This window comes from Acartia tonsa, chromosome 2 (assembly GCF_053477335.1).
Source record: "Acartia tonsa isolate MP-2025a chromosome 2, ASM5347733v1, whole genome shotgun sequence".
Lineage (NCBI taxonomy): Eukaryota > Metazoa > Arthropoda > Copepoda > Calanoida > Acartiidae > Acartia > Acartia tonsa.
In genome coordinates this window covers 11,314,161-11,337,979 of record NC_137261.1, presented here as the reverse complement: position 1 = coordinate 11,337,979, position 23,819 = coordinate 11,314,161, and the positions used below count along the sequence as shown (strand labels likewise).

General features: G+C 31.1%; 2 protein-coding genes across 2 annotated transcripts in view; both read right to left on the bottom strand.

Annotated features, from left to right (window-relative positions):
• Positions 1-23,819, bottom strand: part of LOC145312396 (death-associated protein kinase 1-like) — a 463,414-nt gene that overhangs the window by 192,374 nt on the left and 247,221 nt on the right. The window contains exons 7-8 of the mRNA XM_080151633.1: positions 16,421-16,512; positions 15,830-15,876 (exon numbers count right to left, since the gene is read on the bottom strand). Of these exons, the coding sequence (XP_080007759.1) occupies positions 15,830-15,876; positions 16,421-16,512 (139 nt within the window). The remainder of the gene's footprint in view (positions 1-15,829; positions 15,877-16,420; positions 16,513-23,819) is intronic.
• LOC145304517 (uncharacterized) lies at positions 17,457-23,781 on the bottom strand. The gene is made up of 15 exons (XM_080146403.1): positions 23,375-23,781; positions 23,029-23,136; positions 22,532-22,628; positions 21,950-22,083; positions 21,735-21,791; positions 21,551-21,609; positions 21,304-21,397; positions 21,087-21,169; positions 20,684-20,761; positions 20,295-20,386; positions 19,863-19,961; positions 19,507-19,577; positions 18,996-19,082; positions 18,317-18,411; positions 17,457-18,059 (listed from the first exon to the last, which is right to left on the bottom strand). The coding sequence occupies exons 1-15, from the start codon at positions 23,438-23,440 to the stop codon at positions 18,014-18,016; spliced, it is 1,266 nt and encodes a 421-aa protein (XP_080002529.1). The 5' UTR covers positions 23,441-23,781; the 3' UTR covers positions 17,457-18,013.

The window sequence follows — 23,819 nt, the reverse complement described above, 5'->3', positions numbered from 1 at the left end:
TGTTAGGCAAACGAATGAGAAAAATCCGTAAAGGTGTGTGTTTTAAGGCTTAAAAATGGTAGTAGAACGATAATATTCACTAAATATGTGTATTTCTTATTGAAAAGAACTATAGACAAAAATAGTTTGTTTTTTTTTAAAGGGGGGGGGGGCGAAAGTGACACTTTTTGAAACCAAAACTAAAAGTCAACAAAGGAACTCAACTAAAAAAAGAGTTACAGGTCTGAGATTTTGCATGGTAGTTGCTTTATAGGGGTAAAATATGGAACTGTGAAGAAACGGCTGGGCAACCGCCGAAAACCGCCGAGAAAAGGCAAAAAAAAAATCGGTGGTTTTCGGCGGTTGCGCCGCCGTTTCATCACATATTTAGTGAATATTATCGTTCTACTACCATTTTTAAGCCTTAAAACACACACCTTTACGGATTTTACCCGCAACCTACTTTTCCCTTAATGTACATTTGTTAGGCAAACGAATAAGAAAATGTTATTATAAAACATTGTAATAAATAGCCCAATGTCCCCTCCCTCCCTGATGAAAGGTGTACTTAAATTGAAAAATAAGAAAGTACAGAATAGAAAATTAGGGAGGAAATATTTTTGTAGATATGCATTAATACAAGTAAAAAGGACACAAAACACAAAAACTAATGAGGATTGCAACATCTATAAGTAGCTAAGTATAAAAATCACATTTCTCCAAAAACGTTTCAGACGGACAGACATACGAATATTTCAAATTTTAATGTAGCTTTAATGCAATACATGAAGCCTAAATTTTCAGTGTTAAGGCATGGTATTAGAACGGGTGTAGGGGGAGGGGTGTAGTATTTGACCTTGTTTCTGTTTATAGGTTTTTTCTAAAATTAATCTTGATACATTTTTATGCAAATTTAAGTATTGAGTATTGACTTGAAAGAGTCGAGTGTTAGCTGCGTGTGTCCTATTGTTTAAACTGGTCTTCAGAATAGAGAGGATTTGCTAATAGTCACATAAAAATGGATATAGGATATACGTGGATCTATTGACAGGGGAAAATTTGTCGTTTATTGGTCAGTTTGTTTATCAAGTAGAAGTGGAGAGGATGAAATAAAAAGGGTGGATGGGATTTTTTTTTTTAGCCAGCTGCGAGTATCATTTTATCAGAGTACATAAAAGTTTGGTGCAACATCCAAGTAATAATATATCGTTTCTTGGAAATTACTAATATGGCTCCATCATAAATGATTGACATCCAAACTTGTTAGTGAATTTCATAGACCTACCACTTTGGTAAGCTTTTTTCTCAGCAGTCTACAGTTTTAACTACTTTATGTAATACTTATTAATCAATTGCCATAGTTTTATTGAAGCTAATTCTATTGCATAATCCTCTCTATTAATGTTACCAGTGATTGTTGAAAGAAACACATGCAGGGTGGATGACTAATGTGTATTCAACATAGAATATCAACAACTTCTGAAAAAATGTTATCCCAATCTAAAGAAAATAGAATTATTCCATTCCAATAACAAGTTTAATTTTAATGAACTCTTATGCCTTTAAAATAAGAATATGATAAATGTCCATTCATTTATTGTCCTACTAAAACAACAACACTGAAAAATGTATCCTTATTAGTAGAGAATTGATAGAGAAACAATAGCAGCAAATGTTTGATTTTTTAAATTATATAAAGAAGTTGCAAAATGGTAATAAAAATGGTCTCTTACAATGATTTTATTAACGGATCTAAAAGCCCAGCTTACAAAAGACAACGGTCAACCTCTAGAAATTTTAGGTCGATCTATAGAAGCTTTAGGTTGACTGATTTTATAAAGGTATTTGTGGGTTGTACGGTTTAGGTTGACCTACAGAAAACATCGGTCGACCCTTAGAAGTTATTTGTGAACTGGGCAAAAGTGTTTGATTGTAATAGCAAAAGTGAATATTTCAGAAAATCAATTTTAAATAAGTCATAGGTATGTAACTTTATACTATAGAAGAACATGGAAGAAATATCTACTATTAATTTTTTTAGTGAAAAGAATAGAACAAAAAAAGAAGCTACCTGATCGCTCATCTACGTTTAACTATGGTATTACAGAACTATTAATGACTTGTATAATAATGCTACAAGTCAAGAATACAATGACCAGAATTCATCTCTAGGCTTTATTTTCATAACATAACAGAGAAAGTATTTGAGTCAAATTTATATTCTATTATATAAGTAGTAAGGGTTTCGTTTGAAGAATGTGGTCTTAATAACTACTAAACGAATTAAGTTCTTTCTTTTTAAGGTGGGCTTCATAGGCTTATATATTGGTTTTAAGCAATGCTATTATCAGACTAATTCTTTGGACAGTTTTAGGCTATTTTTTAGCCCCTTTTTTCGAATATGCAGTACCCAGAGGCTAGGATGTAGCTGCTAATTTAATATGTGGAACCATAACCTTCAAAACTTTCATAGATTAAAATAAAATTACCAACCAATCAAATGAACTGGAAAAAAGTAGAAGCTTTGTTTATAAAAATCTTGGTACAAAATTTCAGACACCTATATTTAATAGTACCTGAGAGAATAGACTTTTATTAAGGTTCGCAACTTCTAAATAAATAGATGGAAATGCAAAAGACAGCAAATTTACATTTGATGTAGTTTTAAAAGAGAATATTGACCATAAATAATTCCACACTCCTTCTGGTAGATTCTTAATACTGGAAAACACAGGTTTTTTTAGTGACACCTTGTAAATATCATTTTATACGTTATTTATTTAGATTCAAGAAAACTACTTGGCAAACTACTTATCTATGAAAGTTGCACTCATTTGCAATCTATTACTGTTGCAACTTGACATTGCAAAAATATTTAAATGGATCACTAGGCTTATCTATTTATCTATTACAGACAGACTTAGCCAATTGTTTGCACCACACTGATGGGTACATCTATAACAAATAAACAAAAAAGAGCAATAATGGTAAAGTATATTATTTTGAGGCATTTTTGCATGTATTAATAGTCAGAAAAGAGCATACAAGTTAGTTTTAATCAGCATCTATTTATGGAATGAATCAACTTTATTTTACTTTATTTTTATTTTCATATTACAAGAACATGTCCCCATTTGAAACTGCAAGCTGGTGCAAATCTCAAGTCTGCAGATTTGAAAACAAGATTCATTACGTCCTTATGTTTGGATACAGAAAAAGTGCATTAGGCAGGTAATGATATGTAAAAGCTAATTTGATAGGTACTTAATTATTGATAAAATCTTAAAACTTAAGCTTTCTAGAATTGAATAAATATGCTTTGTAATTAAATTCGTAACAAATTAAATAAAAAGAAAACTTTAATTGTAAAATATTTCTCAAAACAGTGGCTACAAAAAAGTATCTACTCATGATAACCAGTAGATACTCCAACTCCATAGCCTCTGGGGTGGGCCAAAATTGAACATGTCATTTCAGGATTAAAAGATGAAAATTAAGCTGCATTTACTATGGGGGAGAGAAGAGTAGGGGGGGGGGGGGGGGTGATTAATAGTGAACTGGGAGCAGACAAGAAAATAAATCCTATTTAGGGCTGCTAGTTCTATTAGTGTTCATTCAAGAACTCAAAGAAAGGGGCTGGCACCAACAGCACTTGTAGCTTTCTTCTTTCAGATTAGTAAGATTAGTTAGTTACTGCTTCATGAAATGATTCAAGGATAAACCTTTTGTTTTTTAAATTTAATCTAAAAGTTTACTATAGCTTTTTAATCATTTTTTAATTACAAAATCTTTGCTTAAACCACTCAAAAACTGACAAGTGGTCAATGCAGTTGTTTAGGAATATTTGGTAAAAACAAAAGCTCTATTTGTATAGCTTTGGAATTTTTTTAATAACTGGAAAATGTGAACATATTTTGTTTTATTGTATCTAATCCCCTGGACTACAATTATGAATCAATTGTCTATACCCTTTGGAATGCTTAGTGTAAGAAAAGTTATCATTTAAGGCCTTTGATAAATAGAACTACTGGTAAAAAGTGTATAATGCCTAGAAAATCATAAGTTAAGAGTATGTATTAGATACAAATACACAAAGGGTAAAATATACAGCAACAACTTTTATTCACAAGTAGAAAAGTTTATTTTTTCATTAAAGGTTCTGTATGAAATTGTTAAGGAGAGAAGAGTAATGAAATTTAAGCATTCAAATGAAATTTAAGTTAATACTGCAATGCAAAAATTAGTAAATAAAAGTTTTTATTAAAATATTTTAATAGTTATTTCTCGCATCGTATTATAAACAGCTTTCCGCGGATATAGAATGTACAATTATAAGATTAAAACTAATTTTTTTAGCCCCAAGGTGCCTGCTAAAAAACTGTTTTTAATCTTATGATTGTACATTTTTATATTCCTAGAAAGCTGGATATGATACGATGCTAGACATAGTTTTTTCGTATGGATGAGAACCGGTTCTTATCTACCGGATTCGAATGAATACGAGAAAAGCTTTTTATCAACCTATTAAATGTTAAAGCATTTAAATATTAAATAATTAAATTTAAAAAAAAAACTCTTGAAGTTTTTATTTGACCAGTTCATCTAAATATGCTTGAAGTTTAAAAAAATAACTAGAAATGAATTTTTAACAGGAGCGAAGCTAAATAAATCTATAAAGAAGAATAAGTAGTATATAGTATAACCATACTGTTGTCATAACCATACTGTTGTCAGACTTTAGATTCCAAAAAGCCTTATAAATCAAAAATTTAATTTAATGATTTAGTGAAATTAATTTAAAAATCCAGATAAATTTGAGTAAATAAGAGGAGGCGAAAAAATTCAATTGTTAAATAGCTTCTCTACTTTTTCTGGTTAGGGCCAAAGTTTTCTTCAAAGCTTACTATTACACGTCAAATTGTATAACATCTGTATCAAATTAAGGTTTGAATTAAGTTTTTACTCTCAACCCTCTCTTTATATGTGTAAATATGCTTATAGGTGGTTTATTCAATACTACATCCAAATTATATGTTCTGGAACGTAAAAGTAGTTTGAAGAAGATTTTTTTCTAATTTCAACTACTTAGTTATAGAACAAATAACAAAAGATTTCTATGTTATGCAAAAGGGAAAGCCTCATATTAGTTCTTACTATTTTATTTTATTTCTAAGAGCATAAATAAGTCATTAGAAAATAAGGTTAATATCAACCATACTTCATATGATACTGGAAAACATAAAGGTAGCTGTAGCTTAGAAGCTAAGCCTTAATCGTATTTTAAAAGCTCTTGAGTAACATACAAAAAAAAATTGCTAAATTTTCAATGTTTTGTAAGCACGCTTACGTGTAGAAACGCGGCTGGAATATGCTCAAATACCCTTTGTCCGTGTTTCAACTTTTCTTTTAAAAGCTCCTAACCCGACACAATAGTTTTTTCTCCTTGGCTTATGGCTTTACAGCTCTATACATGTTTAACTCGCAGATCTTTTAAACCTTTCTTGCGAGAGAATTTTTAGGGTGTTCGTGTAGAACAACATGAAAACTTTTAATTATCAAAATTTTATATAAAACAACGCATAATATCCTTGTTGACTATACTATTGCTATTGGTTGTACATTTAAATAATTCATTCTCTGGGCATAAAATAAAGGAATAGTTATACATGTTTTTTTTCATTATGGCTGAGAACTGGTTTTATCAAGCGGATTAATAGGTTTCGAAGTCATACTGGAAAAAAAGATTATACCTACTGTATGTATATTAAGATATATAAGTTTTCCGGAATTTTAAAGTTAGGGGGAGATTTTAAATCTGCCTCAAATTTTGAGGATTTTTTTTATAAAATTCGTTTTTTCTATAATTCTTTATCTAAAAGCGGAAATGCAATTTAAGTTAATTAATTTTGGCATCTGTGATTGGTGGATTTAAAAAATCTGCGCTCTGATTGGATGGCGTACATCATTCAACCAATTAGAGCGCAGGTAGTTTAAAATCCACCTATCCTATTGGTCAAAATTAATTAACTTAAAATGCATTTCCGCTTTTAGATAAAGAATTACACAAAAAACGAATTTTATAAAAAAAATCCTTAAAATTTGATGCAGATTTCAAATCTCCCCCTAACATTAAAATTCCGGAAAACTTATATATCTTAATGTATATTGTATATTTAGATTTTTAAAACTTTAATTTGCTGGAACTGCGTAAACACCAGCACCAATCTTTTCAATGTTCCCCTTTAGCCTGTGATGTGTAGCGAACCACTTTTTTTTTGCATAGCAAAGGTCTTTTAGGCATAGAACACAAGAATTAGGCTGGCTCAAAATTATAAGTTATAATGTTATACAATTTTTTCAATGAAGTTTTTAGATATAATTAGGAAGGGAGGGGACTTTAAATTACACTGGTACCCAAAGTTTTATACGTTATATTAATCATTGGCCCAAAAACTTTGGGTATTTAAAAATCTTGATTTGTTGGTTTAAACTAGCAGTGTCTAAATTTTTGGTATTAAGGATAAAATAATTTTTTTTATTATTGGAGATGTATATCATTAAATCGTTCATTGTCTCTTCCATTAAGAACCAAAGTTTTCTTTTATATAGCATATCAAAGTACAAGCAAATGAATTGAAACTAAGTTTAAATCAAAGGCATTTAATAAAAGTTGTTTGTAATACAAGTTAGATGAAGTAAGGATTATTCATAAATTGTATAGTTGTTGTTCCATATAAAAATGATTAGCTGTTCTGGGATTGAAATGTTTTTTCTAAATATCCATCCACAACCCTGAGCATAGGTCGGTGAACATAAAAAGAATTATTACGGCATGAATATTATTTTTTAATTGTTAGGCTCATAGAGAACTCAAATCTTTTCTACAGTCATGACATCGTAATTTTTCGACGCAAAGCATCTCTAGTCTTTCATTTGTTTGTCCATCCAAAAGGTTTCAATTATTTTCTACAATTATCACAAGAATTGTATTGTATCTACATGTCTCTTAAGCATATGTATGTCAAAATGGAAGCTTAGGCAATACTTTTTCACTAGGGTTCAAATAAAATAAAATTATTTAAACATATCTAATCTAATAATTAATATATTATTACTTGGAAAGTGAACCGTAATTCATGTACTCTAAAAAAGTGAAACTCAACAAAAATAACGATCCGACCCTTTTACCCCATCCAATCCCTAATAAAGAAGGCCCATGTTAGTAACCTTAGTTAATGACAATTTTCCCTCGTCAATATATCCACGTTTATACATTACTCACGTCTGTCTGTCTATTTACCAAAATCATAATTAGTTTTTGATGCAACAATGACTATCAAATGTTGTTTAAATAAAAGTTGCTACCCTCCATTTAGATAAGGCTATTCTTGTTTTTCTCGAGTGAGTGAGTGGATAAAGTGAATTATGGACTGACTGCTTAATAAAGTCTGAACATAGGACAAGTATTCTGATAAGTAAATGATGAAGAATGATAAGCTATTTGTCATTTACTGAACACGTTATTAGCCCATCTAAATTGATATATTATTACTTGGATGTTGCTTTAGATTTTTATGTTCTACAATAAAATGATACGCGCAGATGGCTAAATTATAATAGCTATACCTTCCATCCACCCACTTTACCTACCTACTGGAAGAACGAACTGACCAACAAATATTAGCAACCCCATTTGACTACAAATTACCCCTTTCAATACATCCATATATATTCTATATCAATTCCTATATAAATAATTTCTGTATTACAATTTACTGTTATATTCTCAGCGAACTGTGCCCAACCTTATACGAACAAAATTTTCCTTGCCATGTTAATATAACTTGTCTATATCAATGAGTATAGACGAACATTACAGCATTTTTTGTCTTAATCAATCTATCAATCAGATGGCTACCTTGTAAGGAAATGTTTGACAGTATATTGAACTTCTAGAATCGATATATTATTATTGGATGTTGCATCATATTTTCATGTACTCTGATAAAGTGATTCTCAAAGCTGGCTAAAATAACCATACCCTTTTACTCCATTCCTCTTCCCTCGTACTAGATGAACGATTTGACCAATTAAAAAGGTCCAAGCTAAATTGACAAAAAAAATTCCCCTATCTATATATCCACGTATATATCCTAAATCAATTTCAGACCTATAGAAATGGTCACTGAAATATGCCTAATGGTTGTCAAAATCTAATAATTTGACAATTTGAGCTTTTAGACCAATTTTGCCTCTAACTTTTCTACCAATCAAACTAACAGTAATTTATATTTAACCATATTATCTTTCATTAAACTTCTATAGAAAAATAATAGCTTCAATAAACTTAGCAAAAATTGTTAATGATATTTAGACATTGTCAAGATATTTTTGAATACACACAAAATAAAATGTTCATTTATCTTTAATCGGTGAAGAATTCAGACATATTTTTAGGTGCTATATCCCTTAACATAAATATGACACGTAATATTTAATTTTATTAATTAGTTGTCTCAGAAGTGTGATTAACTGCAAGAATCTTAAGGGATAAGTAAAAAATAAATATAAATTGATAAATATTCTCTATGATGATAAACAAAAATTAACTCCGTCCTTCTGTAGATTATAATTATTGGTGAAAAGATGCGACACTACTGGTTTTGAACGAACCAGTCAAAAAAAAGTTTTTAGGCCAACGAATAAAGTACCAGGGTACCAGTGTATTTTGATTTTAAGTATTTCCCTTCCCTCCCTGAATAAACTGATATAAACCCCACACGTGGCTAGACTGGTGACAATCTCCCCATGGTGGTCTTTATGTCTATCTAAATGCCCCAAGACATAGACAAACATTCTAATAAAACACGATCTCTCATTCCTTGCATTTAGTTATTTTATCTCTTGATTGGTTTGTTCAAACTAGCAGCAGTAAGCAAACTTTTCAAACAGTAATATTTAACTAATCTACAGAAGGGGTATATCATGATTGGAGATATACAATAATCAATTGATAATTCGTTGTCTTATATATCCATTAAGGCCCAAAGTTTCTATGTTCATTGAAAAGCAATATTTATCATTTTTGAATGTCTCAGCAAAATGTAAAAAAAAGTTTAAACGCAGGTGCCATATTTCTTTCCATTCAGACAAACTGCTCAGAAGGATAAAAAGTATTTAATATACCTCACCGTGTCTCAGCATATCTCACTAACTTATTATCTTAATTTGTAACGAAATAAATAGATGGGGAAATATTTTCTAATTACAAAATTTTTACCATTTTTAGTAGCGAAGCTACTCTATAATTCACTTTGTCCGTCCGTCCGTCAGTCCGTCAGTCCGTCAGTCAGTCCGTCAGTCCGTCAGTCCGTAACGCTATGGGGGAAATGGGATTTACTTAGCTCCTATAAAAGATAGAATTCTGAAATTTTTTGACAACATTCCCATCATTAAGGAGCACAATTAACTATAAAACATCACTGGCGGTCGGACATCTTTTTAGCAGGTTTTAGGCTATTTTTAGATTTTCCACATTTTCCCCCATATCTTTGGTGTTTATGGTCCGATTTTCAAAATTCTTTCAGTTAAAGATATCAAAATGAAATTTTCCGTCGTTTGGAGAAAACAACAATAACGGTCAGACTGCCTTTTTGCAGGTTTTTAGCTATTTTTACATTTTCCACCATATCTTTGGTGTTTATGAACCGATTTTCAAAATTTTTTCAGTTATAGATATCAAAATCAAATTTCCCGTCGTTTGAAGAAAACAACTATGAAGGTCAGACTGCCTTTTTTGCAGGTTTTTGGCTATTTTATATTTTTTTACATTTTCCCCCATATCTTTGGTGTTTTTAGTCCAATTTTCAAATTTTTTTCAGTGAAATATGTTAAAATTAAATTTCCCGTCGTTTGAAGAAAACAACAATAATGGTCAGACTGCCTTTTTGCAGGGTTTTGGCTATTTTCAAATTTTTTACATTTTTCCCCATATCTTTGGTGTTTATGATCCGATTTTCAAAATTTTTTCTGTTTTAGATATTAAAATTAAATTTCCCGTTGTTTGAAGAAAACAACCATGACGGTCATTCCCATCCACGAAATTTTGTGCTTCGCTACTTATGGATGTTGTCATCCTTGTTGTTTCTATAACTCGATAGGAGAAAAATTATAGTCAATTTAGGTTGCTAACATTGAACTCATTTTTGGTCATTTTGTTTATTTAGCAGGAGGGAAGGGGATGCGGTAAAGGGGATTGGTGGGAAGTGCCATTGTTTTAGCCCGCTGCGAGTTTTTACTTCATTAGAGAACATGAAAATCTGGTATAACATCCAAGTAATAATATATCAATTTTTTAAAATCAATTTTAAAGGTATTATAAAATAGTATTTAAATACCTAGGTAATTCAAATTATAATTCAGTTTATATATCTACAAGGATGAAAACATCCATAAGTAGCGAAGCACAAAATTTCGTGGATGGGACTGACGGTCATTGTTGTTTTCTTCAAACGACGGGAAATTTAATTTTGATATCTTTAACTGAAAAAAATTGAAAATCGATTAATAAACACCAAAGATATGGGGGAAAATGTAAAAAATATTAAAATAGCCAAAAACCTGCAAAAAGGCAGTCTGACCGTCATTGTTGATTTCTTCAAAGGACAGGAAATGTAATTTAGATATCTTTAACTGAAAAAATTTTGAAAATCGGTCCATAAACACCAAAGATATGGGGACAAAATGTAAAAAATATAAAAATAGCCAAAAACCTGCAAAAGGGCAGTCTGACCGTCATTGTTGGTTCTCCAAACGACGGAAAATTTAGTTTTGATATATCTAACTGAAAAAAATTTTGAAAATCGGACCATAAACACCAAAAATATGAGGAAAAATGTGGAAAATAAAAAATAGCCTAAAACCTGCTAAAAAGCCGTCCGACCGACATTGATGTTTTATAGTTAATTGTGCTCCTTAATGATAAGAATGTTGTCAAAAAATTTCAGCTTTCTATCTTTTATAGGAGCTGAGTAAATCCCATTTCCCCCATAGCGTTACGGACGGACTGACGGACGGACGGACAAAGTGAATTATAGAGTAGCTTCGCTACTAAAAATGGGGTTAGTTTGAGATAGTGTAAAAGATACATATGTTTATTCAATAACATCAAGTAATAGTAAGACTTGCAAGAACGTTAGGTTGGCTAATATAACGTTCTCATATATATTGTTCAGATACAATGCAGGTATCTAAAGGGAAAAGACAATGGCAAATAAATTCATGTACGTCCCCAAAGATGATACTTAAAATTATCCCATCTGTAGATTACACTTAGTGGTTAAAAAGTTTGGACGTTTAAATTAATTAACTAACCAATCAAAATTCAGTAAAAGTTAACAAAAAATAAGAAAATGTTTAAAAAACCCTCAGGGACTAGTGTACTGAACAGCCATCCCTCCCTGGATAAAATGTATGTATTGGTAATTTGGTATGCATCCAATGGCTAAACATCAAATGAAGAAGTTTTCATCAGTTATTTTTAAAAGCGAAGCTTTTCTATAATTAGGGTCGGTCCGTCCGTCCGTACGTCCGTCCGTCCGAGATAGATAGCTTTTATTCGTTAATTTAGGCATGTTAGAATTGTCCTATCGATTTCAAACTGCATGATGATTCCTGTTGTAGTTAGGTACGATTTAGAAAGCGTAGCAACTCTATAATCATTACCAGAATGTCCGAATGTCCATTTTAAACATGTTGATTTTTCTACTTTTTTAACAACAAATTTTTCAATAGACTTTGCTATAGGATAGCTGCACCAAATTAGTACCTACTAATAAAATTAAGGGTTAATAAATAAAATCTTTAACCTGATTTTGGCGCTTTAATGTTAAAATAAAAATTTCAAGTAGAGAAGAATTAAATATGTGGGAATGTAAGATAACCTGTAATCCTAAAGGTGCAAGTTGTATTATATATTTGCAGAGGAATAATGATAATTAGTGTTCAAACATAACAACAAACTAAAGTTGAATTATATAAATAGATATAGAATATGCGTTGATATTATGACAGGGAAAAAAATTTCGCCAAATATGTAGATGATATGGACATCATTTATTGCTCAGTTTGTTTATCTAGTAGGAGGGGATGGAATGGGGTAAAGGTAGAGAGGGATCGTTATTTTAGCCAGCTACAAGTTTCACTTTACAAGAGTACACGATAATCTGGTGTAAGATCCAAGTAATAATAACACCATTTATATATACCGAGCAGTAAATAGGGAAAACTTTAAGGCATTTCTTAAACTAATAAAGAAAGAATTTGTTACATTATAAGAACATAGAAAGAGTTCATGTTGTTTTCGTGTCATATCATCACTGTAGGCTAAGTCATTTTTAGAGGTATCATTCAATACATTCAACATTATACTTATTTTATCAGTTGGGGATGCTAAAGAAATTTTTACACTTTGAATATTAGATGCTGCGCTTCTAGCATCTAGAGGCTGTGCATTCTGGGCAAAGATATTCGGCAGAAAAGTAGCCTTAATCCATCTCAAGGTGTTAATACAAAGTTAAAAAGCATAAAACCATCCCGAGACCTATGTGAAGCTTCACTAAAAAGGAGAACTGTAGCATTTAGTAGTTATTGAAATCATAAGCTTTAGACGACAAAGAACATTATTACTTTATAGTATAGGATTGAAATAAAAGAAATACTTGGCTCTATTTGCTGTTTAATGAGGGTGTATCAGAGATTGTAAAGGAGTAAAGGGGATTTTTGAATAAATCAAATTAGAGTAAACTCCAATAGGCAGGCATATGCAAGCGACGAAGTCACAATTGAAGTTAATTTGAATAATTCCTACATCAATTTGTTGTTAACTTGAAAAAACATCCCCGTATTTTGAATTCATTAACCGATATGATTTTGAGTTTAGTTTCTTCTTCAACTTCTTTTATTGAATACGTAATATCATTTAGAAAAGGATACCATATGCAAGGTTAGAGAGCAATGGCTGAGAAGGTTTTTTTTTGAAATAAATAAAAATAAGGAGGTGGTATTAATTTTTCGCTTGTTTTTTAGGTTTTAATTAACTCATTTTAAGTTAGGATATATTCAATAATGAAGGTGTCAGGCATAGGAAAAAAACTAGTGGCGGTTGGTGCTTTACAGGAGCTTTGAGGGGAAGCCCTGAAAAATACTTTTAGACCTCCAAATATATATAAAGGGATCTAGGGTAGGTAGCAATGTTAATAAATTCGTGCATGTATTTAACTTTTTTGCTTGGAATTCCGATGTGTTTTTTTACAAAGCAAAACTTTTTAATTGTATATAAATAAATATTGCAACTAGCAAATAAGTGCAATTAAAACAAGGATGGTATTGATTATAGGCACACTAAGTAGGTGATATAGGTATTAAATAATAAATATTCTGAATGAAAGAAGGTACTTTGGTATGAATTAAAGAAGGGCTAATTGTAGACTCAAATTAAACAATTATGAGACTTGAAACCCTGTTTCTTCCCAAATATCTATACAAAAGCAAAACAAAAAACTAAATTTTATTATGAAAATATTACACCTTAAAATTAAATGTGAGAAATGAGGTGTTATAATGGATAAAAATTATAAGTGGATATTATAACAGAGAAAAAATTGTCGTCAATTTAGGTTGCTAACATAGACCTCGTTTTTTAGCCACTTTCTTCCGTAGGAGGGGTAGAGATGGGGTAAAGGGTGTCGATTTTATTTTAGCCCAATGCGAGTTCCACTTTAATAGATAACATGAAAATCTGGTGAAAGATCAAAGTAATAATATATCCATTAGTGTAAGAGAACTAAAGTAAGTGAAAGAATTGCTGCACAAAATTTAGTAGCCAATATAGCTAGTGCAATACAAGCACTAATCTTATATATTTAATCTGAGTAAAAATCTATGTCAATAATAGAATGACAAAATCTGCAAATTAACAAGGATAAAAATAGCATAAGTGGCGCAGCTGTCAAAGAAATTAGATTCTACTTAAAAATGTTTTTCTCTATGAAACAATGGTATTATATCATCAACAGAATGAAAATGAAATGATGTTGAATATACGTAGATATAATGACAGGGGAAGAATGGTCAATTAAGAATGCAAACATGGAACTCGTTTATTTGTCTAAAAGGAAGGAGAGTGGGTAAAGGGGGTGGAAGGGAAGCATCGACATTTTAGCCCGCTGCAAGGTTCACTTTATTAGAGAACATAAAAATCTGTTGTAAGATCAGAGTATAAATATAACCATTTATTTCTCTTATCAAAGGAGAAAACTTACCAAATGTATTAAAGTTAATTATATTATAGCTTAACATAACAAGGATGACAACATCCATAAAAGCGAAGCACTGAAACGGTAGGACAAACGGACATTAATACTTGTATAGTGTCTGAACAATCAGAATTTAAAAGCATAAGATTCGAAGCAAAATTGTAAGTAAATTTGTTGAAAAACTGCTTGATACAGGATAATGTTTATGGACATACTTACATCTTTAGGGCTTGATTATAGAGTTGCTTCGCTTTAAATATTGTTCTTTGTTGTCCCAGGAATCAATATACCAAATATCAGATCATATAAAAATTCGTTGTTAAAAAAGTAAAAAAATCAACATGTTTAAAATGGACGTACGGACATTCTGGTAATGATTATAGAGTTGCTACGCTTTCTAAATCGTACCTAACTATTACAGGAATTACCATGCAAAATTTGAAATCGATAGGACAATTCTAACATGCTTAAATTAACGAATAAAAGCTATTTAAAAAAGTAAAAAAATCAACATGTTTAAAATGGACGTACGGACATTTGGGTAATGATTATAGAGTTGTTACGCTTTCTAAATCGTACCTAACTACTACAGAAATCACCATGCAAAGTTTGAAATCGATAGGACAATTCTAACATGCTTAAATTAACGAATAAAAGCTAACTATCTCGGACGGACGTACGGACGGACGGACGGACGGACGGACCGACCCTAATTATAGAAAAGCTTTGCTTTTAAAAAATACACGAAGAAAAATAAAATAATTGATATTCTAGCCTCAATCCAACATAAATCCAATTAAAACTGACTTAAAAACGAATCAAGTGATTAAAAAAAGTTTTAAAGCATTGCCGCCTTTTTTAAATGTGCATAAATAAACTTTTTAATGGTAATTAAAATGTTTAAAATTGAATAAAAGAATTTTCGCATGCGGCATAATTGTTAAAATAAATATATAATTAGATAATTTGAATAATAAGTGTTTTTTTCTATATATTAAGTCTTTCATTGGTTTTTGATGTCCTTTAACCTTTTTTGTCAACAAATACGAAACTTTTTCAACATCAAATTCAAAATTTAGCTCTTAAATGACTGAACATACTTTTTATGAAGTTTCCAACAAATTGCCAACAAATTATCGGGAATAGCCAAGTTCCAGAGTTTTAGCGCTAGGTCAAAGATAAGACGCAAAAAAATAGTCTTTTTCGCGCATTTATGAACGTTGCGTTGGCTATTTCAGATTATTTGTATGCCTTCTTTTGAATATTATATTATTTTACATTTAACATTTAATCGTAATCTGTATGCACCGCCTATTATATTTCTCAGGGCTCAACAGCTGCGCGCCAGTAGCCTGTAAGCCACAGGGAAATCAAACTCTTTAATTTTGAAAATAAGTTTAAACTTGACATGAATAAGGCAATCCCTCTTTTAAAAAAAAAACCTTTCAACGCATCCAAATGGGTTTAAATTTGAGGCTTAGTCGCGATGTTCACGCAGTTGCCGAGCCTTGGTGTTTTAACTATGAGATGCCTACCTTGAGATCCAAATGAGCCACATTGTGGGTATGCAGGTGTTGAACTCCTGAAAATAGAGTAAAATATTATTATATAATTGCATTTGCATCATTTTTGGTAAACCTACATAACCGCTGGATTAGAACAGGTTCTCAGCCGTACTGAAAAATCATGTATAGCATCGTAAAACAGACAGTTTTTCACGTTTATAATAATGATCAAAAAGTTAATATCAGTTTTGTTAGCCGAGACCTTCAACCCCTTGGCGCTAACAAAAAAAAATATTAATTTTATGATTATAAAGGACTATTCATCCAACGAATAGTGTTCATAAAATCTAAGAGGCCATTGTAATTTACAGTTCAATTTCTACTTTTTCCCGGTTATTAATTAAAAATAATAGTCGAATTCAACAACATTAAGGAGTTGGCTAAATCTATATTATATATACTTACGTGGATATTATGACAGGAGAAATAATACGTCAATTAAGATTGCTAACATGGATATCATTTATTGGTCAGTTTGTTCGTCCAATAGGAGGAGATGGGATAAAGGGAGGTGTATCGTTATTTTAGCCAGCTTTAAGTTTCATTTTTTCATTAATTTACCTAATAGAATTTGTTTGATAAAATGTGAAGCCTCCTCCTCAGATAATCTTTCTCTCTCAGCAATGAAGTCAAACAACTCGCCACCTCGTAACCTGCAATAATTAGACCATTTTTATCGTGATATTTGGGTTCTTATATAAAAGTAATAGGATCTCTCTTCGTCTCAACAGAGGGATTTCTCTTACCGCTGAACCGATATGGTTCTCCTTTTTCAGTGCATCATCTTATAGGTCTAGGGAAGGTTAACTTTTAAGAGGAAGATGTAACACCCACAAAAATATTAGTTAGGATATTTTAATATTTCTTTTTAAAGCCATATAAGAAAGGGAACGATTTAAACAAACAGCTTTAGTACAGGTCACAAGGGTTTAGTCGCCAATAGAAAATAAAATGCTCGAAAATAATATTTCTTTATTTGGAAAAGGGTGTGGGTTGGAAAGATGTGATTGTGAAACCTCACTGAAACATGATGAAATAACTAACAAGTAAAAAAACAAAGTAATGCAACCCCATGATTGCAGATCTTTAAGTTACGACATGAAGACGTAGTTATACCAAAGGGGGTAGTTTCACGAAATGCATGTAAACTTAATTTAGTGAGCCGCATATTGTTGGCTAGTTAATGGGTTTAACTCTATATTTATATGGCTTATATTTGAAAGAATTTAAATTTTCTACCACGTAGTTGTAAAAATATCAAGGCTTGAAAATTGTCTTTTTGTAATATTTACAATTTAAAAAGATTTAGTCTTGATATTTTCAAAACTACGTGGTAGAAATTTACTCAAATATAAGCCATTTATATGTAGTTCGACCAATTAACCAGGAACAGAAATGCGGTTTACTAAATTAAGTTTAAATGCCTTTCGTGAAACTACCCTAATTAAGTTTACATTTTATAATATAGGCCTAGATAAGCCAAAATGTAAGCGTATATATGGACTAAAATTAGTTTTTGAAAAATCCACACGAAAAACGTCATTGCAACAAATCTACCATAACTATCCATGCAAATAAAGAAAAAAATTCATGCATATTAAAACAATATAATCATATATTTTGTCAAAATAATTACAGTAATATAAATAGAATAGAAAACATTTAATATCTGAAAATAATAATAAATCAATGAGAAAATAATAAGTATACAAAATACTGGCTTATAACAGTCACAAATAATAGCACGACAGAATTTGTCCAGCCAACAGCGCTAAGGGCGTAACAAACCCTTAACTGCCGACAAGGACAACAATTCTGTGGGTCGCAACGGTCAAATTTAAATTAACAGCAACAAAAATAATAATGGTATACATGAATACATCAATATTGCAATATTTAATATTAGTTTCAACCTCTAAATAAAAATTAAATACATAGAGGATAAAAAGAACACTGAATTCTTATTTTAAATATTGTCAAAAATGGCCTTTTAAATTGTTCCTTAACGGCCATATAATTACCCTGCATATATATAAATAGTTAAATAATATAATAAATATATTAAAATAAATAATATAACAGGTACTATGATAACTTAATGCATATTTGAGTTAGGGTTTCTAAAGGCCTGAGTGTGTAGTTGTGGGTTAGGATTTAGAAAGGCCAGGTGTTCAGTGTAGTTGCAGAAGGTTTCGTCATCCTAAAATATAAAATTAAAGTAAAGTAAATATATTACACTAAGAAATAGGAAAGTATCAGTCAGGTAGGGACTTAACGTTGGGGGAAAATTAAAAGTGATTTTTTTTTATTGGGTCATTAAGTAAACATCCAAACACTAGTTTTAATATACCTAACTAAATATAAAAAATATATATATATAAAGAGAGACAAACAGACAGACTTTAACTTGCTATTATGTATTTAAACGCATATCTAAATACATATATTTCTAAGTACCTGTACTGGCCGTTAATAGGTGGATTGAATGGCAGGTTATTGGAGACTGGAATGGGATTATCCTCAGGGTGAGGAACTGGCCGGCTATCTTTAACCTGAACAGAAGTTAATAACTTTAATTTTTGTTTTAAACATTACAATGAAAATAAAAACAAAAATTTTACCCCGGGGGTAAAGGTTAGGGGTGTAAAAGAAATTTACCCCTGCCAACAGATTTCAGAGGGGGGGGTAATTACCCCCCAAGCAAAGGTAATTAAAATTGCTGGTATGTCGTGGCACGAGTCACCACATTTCCCCCCACCCCTTTTAACCCCCAAATTTGCCGCGCGCCATTTACCCCCACAAAAAAAAACAATTATAATTACCCCCATTAAAAAAATTTTATCCCCCCCTAATAAAAAAGCATGGACGCCCCTGATTACAGTAATATGTATTTGTTAAAAATCTTATGAACAGCTGGAGTAAAAGATCTCAAAATTTCAAAGACTATTAATTCCATTGGCCAATATAGGGCTTTAAGCTATTTTGAGGTCTGAAATAGAAATAAAACAACTTAACCTATAAAGTATAGAAGTAACCACCAAATAAAACATAACCGCTCAAAGCCACAATAACCACAAGGGGTAAATAGAAAATGTGATGAGATGATCACGGACTCAGGAAAAATCAATTTATATACCTTGACAACGTCGAGATAAAGATTTCTGTTCATTTCAGTCGCCAGGTTCATATTGAACATATCACTATCCTTCTCAATATCTTTAACCTATAAACAACGATGTATAGTTAAGATGATTTTAAAGTGTAATCCTAATAAAAGGTCTGTCATTTTCGGTATGAGAGTGCGAGTGTGTGTAGGTGTATTTATTTGTATTTTCATTGGGTCCCTGGAGGATTTTAAACTATTACTGGAAGGTCACGTTCACCCTCCCAAGATCAAATAAATCCTAAAAAACCTCCAATCTAATTTTATTATCCTCAAAATTATGTGGTGAAGTCAATCTCACCTTCAGGAAAAAGCATCTGTAGTAAATGTATGTTTAAATATATTTAAAAAATTAATGGAGAAACAATTTCAAATACTTAGTTATTTAAAACAGATTGAATATTTTAAAATATTAACTCAAAAAAATGATGAAAACCAAACATTATACCTAGACAGACTCTTAATCACAACAATAGATATTCACCTTAATTTGATTCCATTGGTTGCCATTCAGATTTTGAAAACTTCTATTAACAACATCATTCTTGTATGTACCTTAGATAATATTTGTTCATTTAATATTAAACGAGGATGACATCCTTAAGCACAAAACATTCTTGTGTGTACATTAATGAAAATATAATACATGCATTTAATATTATTAAAGTAATATAAATGAAATCTGTCCTAATAAGTGAAGTTTCAACAAACTAAGAAATTTACTTAAATGCATTTGGCATTTAAAATAAAAGACGCTTTTAACTTAAAAATAATGCCTTATCATTAGTGCTCAAGAAATTGCTCTATATAAATAGATCTTGGGACCAAAGCAAAGCTTACTTATGTCCAGCTTCATTCTCTTAGTGTTGATGATGACCAGATCTGGCATGTTGATTGTCTTGTTGAACATGGAGGTCACCTCGTAAGGTTCAGACTGACCTAAAGTTGAGGAAAGTATTAAAGCTTGATATTTAAGAAAAGAACATTTTTAGTTTATATCAATCAGGAACCAGGTATAGCCACAAAGTGAAATTGATATAAAATATTTTTTTTGGGCGGGGAGGGTCAGATATTAAGCTTATTAATACGAAGCGGGACTAGTCCTTTAAAACTATTGATACAACAAAAAAGCTCAAAGAAAGTAGTTCTTTAAAACTAATAATACAACAAAAAGTCAAAAGATCAATTAAAGAGAAAATAAATTTCTGGCTATTTTGTCCATATTAAGCAAAAGGGTCCTTTTCTTTTTAATTCCAAAATATAATTTTTTACCTAGAGCCCTGTTGTAAACATTGTTTACATCAACACCAGAATCAGCACTGGATTCACTAGATTTCCGCAGAGATTTCGTTGGCATCAAAGGTCTAAAAAAATAATAGTCTTTTTGAAGATTAAAATTGCTTCACATTTCAGTTAAAACTTACTCTCAATGCTGAAAATGAAGTAACAGGAATTTGTTAATATCTTTAAAACTTTTCAGGGAAGTTAACCATAGGTCCATGTAGGTTTAAGGTCATTTTAGGTGGAAGAGTATAATAACTCAACCCCTTTATTCTTCAAAAAGATATAAAGTAGATGTAATCCCCTACTCACTAATATAGACATTAGTCTTGTGAGAGTGCATAGGACAAGGCCTTCAAAACAAGAATGTAATAACTCACCTGAATCCAGATTGATGTACTCCAACTCTCGTCTTCTCTGCAATGTGTTGCTCCTCTTCCTGGTGAATGAAGTTGCATCTAAACAAATAAGTTTGAGATTTTTATCAACATAATAAAGAAGTTAAATTCCTGTATTAAAAATCATGTATCTATTAGTATAAGGCAATGGATAATAAATTGATGTACATTCCCGATGATAAACAAATCTACCCCTTCTGTAGATTACAATTAATGTTTAAAACATTTGAAAATTTAATTTTATGTACAAACTAATCGAAATTGAATAAAGTTCTTAAAAGCCTACGAATAAGAAAAATTAATTATAAAACTGGGGACTGCTGTAAAAATCAAAACCGCTTAATTAATTAAAATATTATACAGGTTACATAAACGTAGAAAGTACCTTGTGCCATAAGCACACCATCCCTTGATCCAATATTTCTGGCACAGCTTTGTCTTGTACTTGTTGTGGCGGATCATATCATGCTGAAAGTATTTTACGTATTTTAGACAGCTTTCTGCGGAAACTAAAATGAAAAACTGAACAGTTTTAAACCGGATTTTAACCTTTTTTTTAGCTCTTTAGAAAAGATGTTTAAAATTTTAATTCAGCATCTTACCCTTAGTTCTGCTTTGCCATGAGCGAACTGGCACTGATTTCCATAAATGCATTCACCCTTCTCTCTAAAGTTGCGACAAAACTCTGTCTTAAACCTTAAAGATAAAAAACAATCTTTAATTCAGATGAAAAACATATAGACTTTATTTAAAAAGGCAGAAAAACATGTAAAAGTGAATGTGAATAATCTCAAAATACTAAGGAAGTAATACAAATCTGTAATTATGATTCATAAATTGTGTCTATACCTGGGATTTGGGGAAATAAACTGGCCAGGCTTTCCATCCTGTGAGATCATTTGACTTCCCTAAATTAAAATAACAATTTTAGACCAGCTAAACGACGGATATTAAAATACCAAAGTTTCTTACGGTGGCAACGTAATAAATTATAAATAAAGATTTTATTGATAGCTTCGTTAATTAAACTTACATCTTTAGATTCATTATCAACTCCACTGGCGTAGCTAGCTGTATCCATATGCTGAACCTAATAAGTAACACAAGTTAACTAAAAGGAAAAACACAAAAAAGTGGCTTAATAATCCGCACACTTTTCAAAGAACTACAATACATTTATTATTAAAATGGGGATATTTCCATGAAAATAGTTTACACTTAAGTTACCAAACAAATAAAATTATAAACCTGCAATAATTTTTGTGCTAGTCTAGTAGCACTGTCATGGTCCCATGTGCCAGGATTGCTGTCCCATAATGGAGTTTCTTCGTTTGTACCCCAAATTTCCTGGGAATCACCAAGAGTGGACCATTGAGATTCGCCTAATAGAAATCAAAATAATTCACCAAAAAATTAATAAATTCTCAATAAAACTAATATGACAGAAACTTTTGGATATTATAGTAAACATAATAAATGCAAAGAAACAGGTCAGAGAAAACTTCATAAAATAACGATCAGAAGGACGTGTAAATGTTCTTAGGATTTTTTCCAATTTTGAAAAACATCTGGTACTCCCCCACCCCCCCCCCCCCCCCCGACTAAACTATTACTCTGGCCGTAGCGCATGGCACCCTGGTCTACCTAGGCGCAGCAATCAGTCTGCTTAGCTCGGCCCCCTAGCCTATCTAAGCTAATTGTAAATAAAATTATCGTTCTCGGCCAAAGTGATAGTTTGTCGGAAAGGAGTGGGGCCGAGGTTGGGGAGGCGAGTAATAAATAATCAAAATTAAAAAAATATTTGTAATAAGATATCGCCAAAAGCTTTACCTAATCCAGCATTGCTCCAGAGAGGTATATTTTCTGAAGAAGTCTCTCCACCAGAATTCAAAGATTCAGTTTCCAACCCAGTCTTGTAGATTTCATTCTAAATATTTGAAAGAGTTTATTTTTCAATATTCAGCAAAATAACAATACAGGCATTTAAGTTCAGCAACTACTAGACGTTACGAAAAAAAAGTTCAGTAGTATTAATGCAGGTCTATTAAACGCCACTTTTAAGTCTAGGTACCATAAAGAAAACATGACAAATATACGCAGCATGTGATAGTCTTAATACTCAGAACTCTTAAAATTATAAATAGCTTCTTTATAATACAAAAGATTTTTAAAGAAGAGGGAGGAGGGGAGAGGGGGAGCGCATTTAAATACGTTATATGAGGGGAGAAAAATAATTGGGTGGGGGATACATCTTAGAAATTAGGATACATATGTGAATCGTAAGAGCCTACTAAACAGACATCAAACATTATATAAATGCAGCTTACCTGTGCCCAGGAAGAATCATTTTCCCAGGCAGGTACTTCACTTGTGTTTAATGTGTGATTGGAATTCTGATCATTTCTAGCAGTCACGGATTCTTTGTACTGCTGAACCTTCAAAACAGAAAATACAGTATATAGACATTAGTAATATACATTAAACATTTAATAATGATAATACACACTAAACTATATATTAGACTATTTCGCATTATGTGTAAAGAATAATAGAGCTAAAATAAGAGTTAAAGTAGTTTCGATCGCTTATAATTCATATCTCTTAATAATGAAAAGACTAATTATTTTATCAAACATCTTAACATATGATATGTAAAATTACTAAATAGTTTACCTTATTATTCATATTAAAAGAATTATCACCAGTGGACCAAACGGGATAGAATTCAGAAAAGTTCATGATTTCAAAAGAATAATGTTAAATTAATACAAATACACGTACAATAATGAGTACATCAACTGCACTCCAAAGACTGAAAGGGAGTGTACTTTTATGATGACCAACACGTGCGGAAAATGAGTCAGCTTCAACATCTGGCACAAAACCAGTTTCAATTTTTTGTCCACATTTATGCTTTCGGGGGAAAATATTTAATTACAAAACGATTTCTTTGAATAAATTTTATTGAAAATTTCTGCCATTCAAACTTCTAATTGTCGTTTATTTGAAACCATACATAAAATATGAAAAAATAAAATATCCCCGAAAGCCCGCAAAGAAAGTGGTTGGTAAGCCCAGCTGTAAAATGTAAACAAATGTAATCAGCTGATTGTCAAAT